The sequence below is a fragment of the Anastrepha obliqua genome, chromosome 5 (genome assembly GCF_027943255.1).
Source record: "Anastrepha obliqua isolate idAnaObli1 chromosome 5, idAnaObli1_1.0, whole genome shotgun sequence".
Classification (NCBI taxonomy): Eukaryota; Metazoa; Arthropoda; class Insecta; order Diptera; family Tephritidae; genus Anastrepha; species Anastrepha obliqua.
In genome coordinates, this window is record NC_072896.1 from 41004001 (window position 1) to 41016622 (window position 12622).

General features: G+C 33.7%; 1 protein-coding gene across 1 annotated transcript; it reads right to left on the bottom strand.

Moving 5' to 3' along the window:
* Positions 1–7312: 7312 nt before the first annotated feature.
* Positions 7313–11086, bottom strand: LOC129248223 (protein hook). Its single transcript, XM_054887690.1, has 12 exons — positions 10895–11086; positions 10720–10785; positions 10215–10651; positions 9857–10141; positions 9543–9794; positions 9120–9309; positions 8926–9047; positions 8749–8867; positions 8630–8682; positions 8393–8569; positions 8232–8334; positions 7313–8176 (listed from the first exon to the last, which is right to left on the bottom strand). Exons 1-12 carry the CDS (start codon positions 10977–10979, stop codon positions 8044–8046), a joined length of 2022 nt encoding a protein of 673 aa, XP_054743665.1. The 5' UTR covers positions 10980–11086; the 3' UTR covers positions 7313–8043.
* Positions 11087–12622: the final 1536 nt, after the last annotated feature.

Sequence of the window (12622 nt, forward strand, 5' to 3'; positions counted from 1 at the left end):
GTTCTTTTTTCACGAATTTTCTCCTTAAGCTGGTCTGAAAGGTTACAATAATATTCAGAATTTATTGTTTTACCAGTTTGCAAGTAATCCACAAGCAAAATTCTTTTCCTATCCCACAAAATTGATGCTAATATCTTCTTGCCAATTTCGGGACACTAACTCTTTTCGGAGCCGAAGAACCACTCTTTAGACTCGTGTTTTGATTTAGGATCATAGAGATAGACCCAAGTCTCTCCCATAGTAATGAATCGACGCACATAATTCACTTTATTCTTTCGAAAACGCTCTAAATGTTGCTGAGAAGCTCGCATTCGAGTGCGTTTTTGTTCCATTGTTAACGAATGCAGCACCCCCATTGTACACACAGCTTAAACCCAATACTTCAGTCAAAATATTGCTTACACTGCCCAATGAGATATCTAGAGCTTCTAATAAATCTCTATCAGTCACTCGATGATTTTGCAATACCACGTATTTGACGTGGATCGTTTCAAGGCTTGTACGACCACATATACGCACATCAGCAACCCATCTTTCTATTTGTTAGTTAGTTTGCTAATAGCCACGCGTTCTCCTATCGAACGCCCTCTCTAGGTATACTGCAAAATTTATTGAACATTGCTTATAATGCGCCTAGTTATTTACATATAAATATTATCATTTTAAAACTGATGTGGTGAAAAGCCTGTGGTATATCGCGCGCGCTAATATGCATAAAGGTATTGCGAGGTCCGGACCGAATTTGGCATTTTATACTCGCTTCATGGTAATATAGGGTGGGCCATATAGCGTTTGCTTTTTGAACCACATATTTTTTTGAGAATGGTAACACAAATGACATGTCAAATGTGTTCATAATTTACTTAAAGGTTTGATATTTACGAAATGGGACGCTATACGCTTGAACAAAACTGGGAAATATTGAAAACCTATTTCCAAAGTGGTGAGTCTTCTTCTTCTTCCGCGGTTACAGTAAATGGCGAGCGTTACCGTGACATGCTCAACGAGTTTTTGTTTCCAAAAATTGAAGAGGATGACATGGACGACATTTGGTTTCAACAGGACGGTGCAACTTGTCAACTGCCAAAGTTACACTCGAACTTTTGGCTACCGTTTTTGAAAACCGAATAATCAGCCGAAATTGCGATATCAATTGGCCGCCTCGGAGCTGTGGTTTAAGCCCGCTGGACTATTTTTTGTGGGGAGCCGTTAAGGACAAATGCTATGCTTTAAAACACGAAATCGAAGTTGCTATTCATGAAATTGGAGCCCAAACAATCGAAAATGTGCTTAAAAATTGGGTTGATCGAATGGCCTACTGTAAAGCAAGTCGTGGCAGTCATTTGAACGATATTATTTTTTATTCATAAATGACAATGTTCAATCTTAAAAATAAAAAAAAAGTTTAAAAAAATATTCATTCGTTTTTTTTTTATAGCCGATTCAAAAAGCAAATTTTACATGGCCCACCCTATATTAATTTCTTAAAATGAGGACGCATTTCTAGCCTTTTCGGAAACATAATTAAGCTAACTAGAAAAAGTATGTTATATTTACTTTAAATTAAAAAAATACCGCAATTTTCGTGTTATATCTGGATCATATCTGGATGATATCCTTGTTGAGTATATTTTGTAAAATAAATTGTCCAAAACCTATCGGATGTTCATTTACATTCGAACACTTAAATTAAAGGAGATGTATTGCTGTGAGCTGTCATGAGACATGTGCTGTTGTATTATTGGAAAACATTGTAAAATTTATTTAGTTTACTGAAGAAAAAAAATGTTTTTATGTAAATTTACCAAAGAATATGTATGTATACTTATATTTACTCAGTATGTACAAGTACATAAGCTAAAATACTATAGATCCCATTGAAATGTAATACTCCAACTGTGGGCTTGCATGAATAAAAAGTTAATTTTTACTTTGATAAATGCTCCCGCTTTTGATTATTTCAATACGCTTATATAAATGTAAAATGTATGTATTAGTAAGGAACAAGAAAAATTATTGGATTGTATTTAATCATTACAATCTTTTCAATTTAATTTTAAGTTCACAAGACGTGTAATGTTGTTGTCTAAAAGATAAAAATACTTACAAACATACAACCACATGTTCAAATCTTTAACTATATGTACGTGTGATTGTAAGTGTGTATATAAATATGTTATAAACAAATTAGAGTATACATATGCATTTGGATTTATATATTTCTAAACGTGCCAGTGCCAAAGAGACTAGTACATAAAATAGATATATTTACATGTATGTATGCAAGTACACTCCATCATTTGCAAGATTAGTATATAAATGTATGCCCATGTAACACTGTATTAATTGTATGTAATATAAACTGAATAAACTCGTGAATACATAAATGATTTTTTTGTTTTCCACTGAACTTATATCCTGCAAGTGGCTTTTTTTGAAACATATTGTGGCGTTTTTTTTTTTGCTAGTCAATTACCTTAAAATAAAAAATAAATAATTGGCGCGTACACTTCTGTTAGGTGTTTGGCCGAGCTCCTCCTCCTTTTTGTGGTGTGCGTCTTGATGTTGTTCCACAAATGGAGGGACCTACAGTTTCAAGCCGACTCCGAACGGCAGATATTTTTATGAGGATCTTTTTCATGGCAGAAATACACTCGGAGGTTTGCCATTGCCTGCCGAGAGTCGACCGCTATTAGAAAATTCTTTTTCTTAATTTTGGTGTTTCACCGAGATTCGAACCAACGACCTCTCTGTGAATTCCGAATGGTAATCACGCACCAACCCATTCGGCTACGGCGGCCGCCGTTTACCTTACAATTACCTTATTTTACAAAAATATAAACACAGCATGTTTCGACTTGACCTTAACAAAATTAAAAGAAAAAAAAATTATTAATTGTAATATAAAAAAATTGTAAAAGTTATCGCTGTTTGTGAGGAACACATTTCTCTATGGCGGCCTCAGGAAATATTTTTCAGATTTCCGAGAAAAAAACCGAGAATTAAAATTTTTAAAAAAAAATCGAAAATTAAAACCTAAGAAGCTTTATAATTTTCTTAAAATACAATAATTGATGTCGATCTCATCCACATGATGTCCGCTGTAAAGATCAAGGCATTTTATTTTTCTAGCTTTTTTGAAAAAAGTACAATCTTAACTGTTAAGCACTGACTTTCAGTCATTGTTTCAGTCAGATGATGACAGCCAAGCGAAGGCAAATATTTTTTTATAAAAGCTATGCTACATTATACCACACAGCTGGTCTTAGGTTAGACGCACCGTCGTTTTTTTTTAAACAAAATCAATTATTTATTATCATGCTTGTTCTAATTGTCCAAAATGCTTTTCTTATTAAAGTGCGAATCTTGTTCGAAAAAAAAAATGCTGACAGCTGGTTGATTTGCGAAAAAATAAGTGTACATTCGGAGATTATAGAAATTTCTATGGCAATCACACGTGTTTTCGGTTGGTCATTGAATTAGACGCAGCTTAAATTTCTTCGTATTGCGTGGACAAGTGTAAACTGTCGTATTGAAAAAATATCAAAAATAAACAAATAAAGTATTTTCGAGCTACATTTGAAAAAAAAAATGGGAAAGCTGCTGTTATGAGCTTATTGAAACGTCAAAAAGTAGACTTTCTTCACTCCCAAGGACTGTCCAATCGGAACATTGCCAAACAAATAAATCGCAGCTCCAGAACTGTTGACAGATATTTCAAGGATCCAGAGGCATATTGAAATAACTTTAAAGGGAAAAAAAGGCACTATCAAAACAAGCAGTACGCCAAATTGTTAGAATTGCTTCGAATTCGACTAAATCTACTGCTAAGATCAAGGAATTGGCTGGAGTAAAAGCAAGCCTATCAGCTGTTCAGCGTACGATCAGAAATGCAGAACACCTGAAGCGTCTAAAAATCAAGAAAAAAACCCCTTCGAATGCAATACGCAAAGAAAACCGGCTTCAATTCGCGAAAGAATACATGAGGTGGACTGTCCAATCTGACACTCGACTAAATGATTGGCGTTCAGTTGTATTTACTGATGAAAAACGTTTTAATTTAGATGGCCGTGATGGATTTCAATATTATTATCACGATTTGCGGGAAGATGAGCTATATTTAAGTCGCCACCATAGCCGAGAAGGGGGAATAATGGTGTGGGGTGCTATCACGTTTTATGAAACAATTGACTTCATTTTTATCGATCAAAAGATGAACGGCGATAGCTTCAAAACATTGTTGGAGTCCGTATTTCCAAAATTAAAAGATCTCTTTGGACTAATTCCTTGGATTTTTCAACAAGACAATGCTCCTATTCATAACTCTCGAGTAGTAAAATCTTTTATTTCGAGTCAAAACGTTAATATCATGACTTGGCCACCATATTCTCCAGATCTTAACGTAATTGAAAATGTTTGGGGCTGGCTAACATGGAAGGTATACGAAGGAGGAAAGCAATACGAATATAAGGAAACATTAACTGCAGATATTAAACGTGCTTGGAGCGAGATTTCCTTGAACTACATAGATTCCTTGTATCATTCTATGAAGGACCGGATTTATGAAGTTATTACTAACAAAGGAGGCAGTACTCATTACTGAAATTAATATTTTTTTTTATTTCAAATAAATCAAATAGTAATTTAAGTTAAAATCCAAATACTTTTCTTATAAAAATTAAAAAGCCAAAGTGCGGCTATTCTAATGACCAAGAAAAACTTGCCTTATTTTGATTAGCTTTAAGAAAATGTTTGAAAAACACAATTTTGTTAAATATGTATAATCATTTGAATATTATATTTAAAGTATCATTAAATAAGAAATGTTTTTGCATTTCAACTTCTTTTCTATCGTCCTTTAATAAATAAATATGAAGCAAAGTTGTATGCAACTAAACGTGCGTCTAACCTAAGACCAGCAGTGTATATATGTATTTCAATAGGTGTGATTTCGTAGGTTAATTTCGAAAATTGGAGAAATTAATTTTCCTTTTTGTGACTCAATCTCTTAAAAAAAGTTTTCTTGGTGCAATAAGCAGCCAAATGCTATACAGTGTTATAAGTATATTTTCTACAACTACGATTCTATGTGTTGCAACCAAGTTGTATCCTTAGCATATAGGATCTCGCACATTATTTCCCTTTGAAATTTTATCACGGTCCGTCCAGTCATAAGCATCTGGAGATGTATGGCGAATAAAATAGAATTCGTCTCCGTTCGCTACATTATCGCATCAGACTCCATTAACTTGACAAAGTTTTATCATGCCTCTCTGCTTACAATAATACAACTAGCGGAATCTTTGTTTCAACATGCCAAACGAATGTTCTATAGGAATACGTCCAGAGCTCAGCTTTATATAGGTTGATCAGATTTGAGGTACTTTTTCCAATAGGGTTTTTTGACAGATCAAGCGTTTCTACTGACAAACTAACTAAATAATTTGTTCAGTATTCATTGACATTTATCTATGATTGACATTTCATCATGGAAAGGTTTACGCCTCAACGGCATTTACATATCGTAAATCGTATGCTGTTCAGCGATGAAACCCATTTTTGTTTTAATGGATACGTTAACAAGAAAAATTGACATATTTGGGCTGCAGAGCAACCCGAAGTTATTCAAGAACAGCCATTAAATCGGCTGAATCATCGGCCCATATTTCTTCAAAGACGAGGCTGGCGCCAAAGTAACAGTGAATGGCGAACGCTATCGCGCCATGATAAACGACATTTTGATGCCGGAAATTGAAGCCTGTAATATCCACAACATTTGACCAACAACAAGACGGCGCTACTTGCCATACAACCCGTGAAACAATGGACTTACTGCTGTCGTTTCGCTGAGCAATTTATTATCTCTCGTCTCGGACCAGTGGATAAACCAGATTCGATTGAAGCCAACATTACTAAAGTTATTCAGGAGATACCGACCGAAGTCCTCAAGCGAGACATCCAAAAATGGTATTTACGGCCAACATTTGAAAGTGATTATCTTTAAAAAAAATAAATTTTATGTCTAGTTCTACACAAAAATAATAAAGATTGCCCAATCAGTTTAAAATTTCGTTGTTTTCTTCCAATTTAAAATCCGTGACCTTTAAATTGATCACCCTTTACTAAAGTGCTTGTGAGTACTTGTTAAATGCCCATTATATCTATGAGAGTTACTAAATATTTGTTGAAGGAATATGCAGACGCATTTAAAAGAGGGTAATTTGAAATAAAAATGGTGATGTTCTTTTTCAAATATATATATATAATTGGCGCATACACCCTTTTTGGGTGTTTGGCCGAGCTCCTCCTCCTATTTGTGGTGTGCGTCTAGATGTTGTTCCACAAATGGAGGGATCTACAGTTTTAAGCCGACTCCGAATGGCAGATATTTTTTTTATGAGAATCTTTTTCATGGCAGAAATACACTCGGAGGTTTGCCATTGCCTGCCGAGGGGCGACCGCTATTAGAAAATTCTTTTTCTTAATTTTGGTGTTTCACCGAGATTCGAACCAACGTGCTCTCTGTGGAATCCGAATTGTAGTCACGCACCAACCCATTCGTCTACGGCGGCTGTTATTCAAATACGTTTCCTTTTGTGTTTTTACAATACGACGGCAACTTTAATAAAGAGTTGAATTTTTATAAAATCCAACTGTTGTGATTGGAACCAGGAAGTCCTACGAAAATGTTTATAAACTTCATATAATTAAATTTTATTCATCAAAACTGCATTCAAATTAACGGTAAACACAAATAAACGGCCAACGCCTTTTCCAGAGCAGCAACCCCAAACATTAACCTTTACTGGATGCTTAACAGGTAGTTGAAGTTGTCGATTACCAGCCAAAGTTGGATTTATCCGTGACTATTATGTTTGCCCAATTCTCTGAATTCTGAATTTGCCTTAGCCCGTACAAGTCCGTTTTTAATGTGTGATAATGAGAACAGCGTTTTTTCAATGTGCTCCGAAATTTGAGGCCTTCTGCATATAAGCATTCTCGAATCGTTTCTTTGGATACCTTAACACCACTTTTTCTTAAAACTGCTTCAAAGGTGGTTAGTGTCGTGCGGAACTCAGAGTTCGAATTTTTTTATACATTTTATTTTATTAATTATATTTACATTTTGATAAAACGTTGGAATTTTTAAGGGTAACATAAAATGGGTTGTAAATATGTATACTTACATACAAAATAAGGTCGCAGAGGCAAGCACTAAAGTATTGTCTGACGAACCTTTAAGTTTCAAAGAGAGATGTTTCCTTAACGCCTAGGAAAGAAATGTTTTCGAAATATATTAAAGCAACCACCATAAAATTTTAAATATACGTATAATTTATATTTTTAATACTAGTAAATGTATACATTAACAATGTGGCCTATAGTTTATGAAATATATAGGTATAATATCGGAACAAATTTATAAATTCAAATGTTCGGAAAAACTTCATATTTTCTTTGGTCAGAATCATAATCATATGTATAGGATCTTTCCGATTATATATGATTAATAAAAAGGAATAAACATATAAAAGGTGCATACATACAGCGGCTCACAGTTTATTTCGTGTGATCCTTTATTCAAAAACTGTGGGATATTTTTTACGTCATTTTTTTTTGTTTCAAAAAACCTCAAATGAACATTCAAAGATTCATATATTAGAATTATGAACAGCAACAAGTAAATTCAAAGTAATTTTAGATTTAATTTTTAATACAACTTATCTCGTGTGTTTAGGTAAACTTAAAAATGTATGAAGATTTTTACTAACTATTTACGATTTTTTGAAAAAAAACCACTTATGTAATAAAAAAACGTCATACATTTTCTTTAAAATAAATGGTTGCACGAAATAAGCTGTGAGCCACCGTATGCATAAAATTGTTTAATTAGATTTCGGCCACTGATTGTAATACTCAAATTAATTTATCATAGAATTAACTTTTGGTGTGCTTTCGGGTACACATCTTGAAATAAGTTTTGCGTCTATTTCCATCTTATTTCATAAAATATAACGAATTGCTGTGTGAGCTCACAGATTTTTATTTGTTCTTGAAAGTTGTTAACGATTTTCTAGGTGCTGATTGCCGTTGACGAGCCAAAAATGTTTGTCCCTGTCCCATTAGCAACGCAAGTTTCGCGTCTATTGCATCACGCTGTGCATTCACACCCAATCTATAATAAAACGTGTAAAACAACGAGTAAACAATTTATATATGTATTACAGCACCTGTAAAAAGCTGTTGTCATTAAACGCTCCTCCACCGTACTCATTCTTGCCTTGGGTTCCTCTTCAGAGTCCTGAGGCCGTTCAAGCAGATTTGCTTCGATAACTGCATAAAAGCACTAATTAAGCTTTACAATAAAATTAAATAATACTAAGTACTGCACCATTGGCAAATCGCGGATCTAGATTTTTGATGACTTCCTTCGCCTTTTCAACGCATTTTCTATATTTTGCATCATAAGCTAGAAGGTCTTGCTCGCGTGTTGTAAGTGTATTTTCCAACTGAGTTATCTTGCTTTGCAATGATACATTCTGAGAAACCGATTCTTCTAGCTGTATTGCTACAGAAATTTTTAAATATTAAAAAAATGTTATTAATAAAATTGCTTGCTAATCTTTACTTTTCTGCTCGTTCAACTCCATAAGTTGCTTAATCTGTTTACCAAACTCGAACCTGAAATTTGCACGATTGTAAAGAAACAATTTAGGAAATTATTAATAAGTAATTCGATCTACGTACTCTTTAAGATTCGGATCGCCACTCTGTGATGCGTGCGATAAGGAAAGAATTCGTTCATTTGCTGATTTCAGTTGTTCGCGTAGATTTTCATTGCGCTTATTTGCATCATCCAATAGTTGCTGTTAAAAAATGCGTACAACTTCTATAGTTATTTAAATAAAAATAAGGACTACTAACCGTTAATGCTGTTTGGCCACCTTGACCTTCTCGCAAAGCCTTATTTTCTAATTCTAATCTGTGTACTTTTTCCGCAAGTGCAGTCGGCTGAAGCTCTTTACACATTGTGTTGCCATTTAAGCCTTTTACGAAAAAAATATGTATGATACAAAATATTTTATGAAAACCTATAACTAAATTTTCATTTTACTTACTGCCCGAACTCGTTGACAGCTGCCCGCATTTAAGTTCATCTAAAGCTTCGCGAAGATTATCGCGCTCTTTCAGTAAACTTTCCTTAGCTCGCTGCAATGCACTGATATTACTTTCAAGATTTTTATTATCAAACTCCAGTTTGACATTTTTGCTCATTTCTCCATCAAGCTGCGTATGTAAGTCTTGAATCTATACAGGAATATATGTATTTTTGTAAGTCAACATTTCGAATGGTTTTAGTAATTCATATATAATAAATCGAATATGTTAAATAGCCCACAATTCGACCACATAACGTGCGACACAAAAAAAAATTTATAAAAACAATCTGGCATTCGGAGTATACTCGTCAAGTATAATTCTTTGCCAGGAGTTAGTGTTTTTTATACACATATGCATATAAATAGTGTTAAATGACTCACCTTATTTTTGAAAAGTTCTACTTGACCCTTTAGGGTGGCAGATTTTTTTGCATCTTCTTCGAATTGCATAATTTGTTGTACGTAATCAGCACTTCTCTCTTCTAAAATTTTACTATGCTTCTTTAAATCATTATACTCTTCCAATCTCTTCTTGTATGTTTCCAATTGAATTTCATACTCTTTCAATTTATCGTTTGATTCGCGCAGCACATCCACTTCATCCTTTAGTTGGATTAGTTCAGAAGTATTTTTCTAAAAATTCATTTTAAATGTATTAAAGACAGGATTATAAACAAATAAAGAAAATAAATTACTGTTAACTCATCAATACGTTGCTGCATGGATTGAATCTCCTTTTCTTGTTGTTGAACTTTTAATTTCAAATCTTCCCGAGTGGCATCTGACTGTATGAGTTCCTCTTTCATCCGATCTAGTTGTCGCCGAAGTTCACTATAGCGTGCTGAACCAGCTTGAACAGGTCCTAATGACACTCCATCGTCTCCAATTGCAGCAATGTTGGATGTTAAACGTTCGACTTCGACTTGTAACTTAGCAAGTTCTTGTTGCATACCGGATTTTTCTTCGATCAGTAATAACATCTGAAAACAGATGTTGAAGCCAAAAATTGTATTTTGAGCCAGTAAAAAAAATGTACTTAAAATCTGTAAATACCTTATTTTCAGCTTCGAAGCATTTTTGAGCTAAGGCGTCTCGTTCTTCTTGTAATATCTTGTAATCGAAATTCGCTATGCTCAGAGAACTGGAGGAACAGAGGAGACTGCCTTTCCCTCCTTGCCAAGTCGACTCAAGATCTTGCAAAGCACGCATTATATTAGCTTGTAGTGATTCCTCTAAGGACATTATTTGTCGAATGTAATCTTGTTTGGCAACGCAGTTTACTGCACAGCCGAGTACCAGCTGTAATAGACGCTCCAGCTCACCAGCATCACATTTCTCTGCAATACGTTGTGCATCGGGGCGTGGAAAGTCCGCCAGTGAATAACTTAATACATCACTATAATAATCATAAACGCCTTCAATAACCTTCTTTAAATTACTCATCTTCAAACGCCAGTTAATCCCCGAGTTAATTTTCGACAACCACAAATCTACAGTTCAATATAAATTTTGCTGCAAATGAAAAGTGGTTTGGCTTGCAAATATTTCCGCAACTTACTTGTAAAGACCTCAGGAGCAAATTGGTTTAAAGCCTGTGCCAAAGCAACTCCATCAGACAGTTCTTCTATTAAATAAACATTACAAAAAAATTATTGCGTTATTCAATATTGTGTTTAGTCCCTTGGGGAGTTGTCCCGAAGTTCTACATATATGCTTTCTAATTGTTGTCTCACCTAAATTGGAATGCGGTGCCGTCAAATTTAGGGTTTTAAACCATTCAATTAAACTTTGACACATATCACCTCTCTCCATCTCCATTTCTTATGGCGTCTTGGAAAATACAACAAATTAAAACTTTTAAAACAAAATATATATCAAAATAAATATAATAATTTCACTAGTACTGAAAAACAAGTGATTCGATTTTTTATCACTTATGATAAAAGACGACTATCGATGTCGTTCGATATATATTAGCTGCGCGAATATTATTTTTGATAGTTATCGTATACTGTCAAGTTTGGCGTTCCAAAAGTACCAAAGTTTATAAAAAAAAAAGGTCGATATAATTACCAATCGACGCGTTTTGTTTCCATTATTAATATTCAATAAACGAAGCGTAATTCATTCGAACCGTTCAAAATTTATTAGCAAAAATTAATTCCATTAAATTGGTGTTTTGTATCACTAATTACTCATTTAAGAACGCACCAAATTAGAGTATTACACAACTTGAACACTACTTTCAATATATTCTTGATTTTTAGTAATATACTTTGCTAAATACTGTTAATTATTTCAATAGCTAAAATGTAAACACAATTTGCGTTTCGTTGCAACTTTGGCAGATAAAATCTGGACTTGCAACATTCTCACTTTTCTATATCCCATTTATAAAGTGTCTAGACATTCGATAATATTTTAATTAATGGAATTTAAGATAGTAAAAATTTCCACTATATATTAAAATATTTGCTGTCCGATTTGAAATTCTTTCTCACGATTCTAAATCACTTTCAAATTACCCTTCTAATTATGCAATTTGCCATATATATCAAAATATTTGCTGTCCGATTTGAAATTCTTTCTCACGATTCTAAATCACTTTCGAATTACCCTTCTAATTATGCAATTTGCCATACAAAATTTTGTTAGTGAATCATCTCATTTGTAAGTAATTCAGTATCAATTATCAAATCAATCAAATTTTATCTTCTCTAATTTTTAACGGAAATTTATCGAAATCAGTTGTCAAGCCACTAGGCGAATTGAATACTGTAGGTGGTGTTTTCTCAAAACCGTTACTTTATTTTTCTCAATTTTTACAAACCTGACGTCAGTTCCCTTACCAATACAAAACAAATAGATATTACATGTTTGGGAAAATTTAGTCAATGGGATGGTAGTAATGTAATTTGTTAGATATACGATGAACAAACTAATAAAACGAAGTGCTCCGTGTTAAATTGTGAAAGCACAAATTAGTATAATGCCTCCAAATGCAGTTTTTTTTGCGTCTTCCTCGCCGCCGAAAAGATGTATACGTATAATTTCTTGCGCTTAGTTGCTTCCATTGCTTCACAAACAAGTAATTCCCTTTCCTTTGTTTGTTTATGCATGGGTTCTGACGACACAGCGAATTCGGAAGGCGCAACCTGGTATTCTATCAAGCTTGACCTCTAATCGATGGCGGAATGAATGCGACATTATTGCGAGAAAATAAAACGACATTAAATAACGAAAATGTCCCAAAAATACACACTTTGATGGTCCAAACATATATTAAATTTTTCAAATATGTTATCATAGTGCACATCTTTGATTTGAACTTTAAAAATTAATTTACGATGTTTTTTTTTTAAATTTGTGAGCATTTGAGTTTATGACATTCAAACATTTTTAAAATATGTATTGGTTTCTTTAACCAAACCGTTTACAATAAATATTATTAATGATTTGTT

What these genes read in the sequence shown, in the direction of transcription:
- LOC129248223 (XM_054887690.1), bottom strand. Translation starts at nt 10,979, where the DNA reads ATGGAGATGGAGAGAGGTGATATGTGTCAAAGTTTAATTGAATGGTTT. An exon ending in GCTTCGAAGCTGAAAATAAG is followed by an intron (nt 10,142 to 10,214) that starts GTATTTACAGAT and finishes ATCTGTTTTCAG; the next exon opens with ATGTTATTACTGATCGAAGA. An exon ending in GTGGCCAAACAGCATTAACG is followed by an intron (nt 8,868 to 8,925) that starts GTTAGTAGTCCT and finishes ATTTTTTAACAG; the next exon opens with CAACTATTGGATGATGCAAA.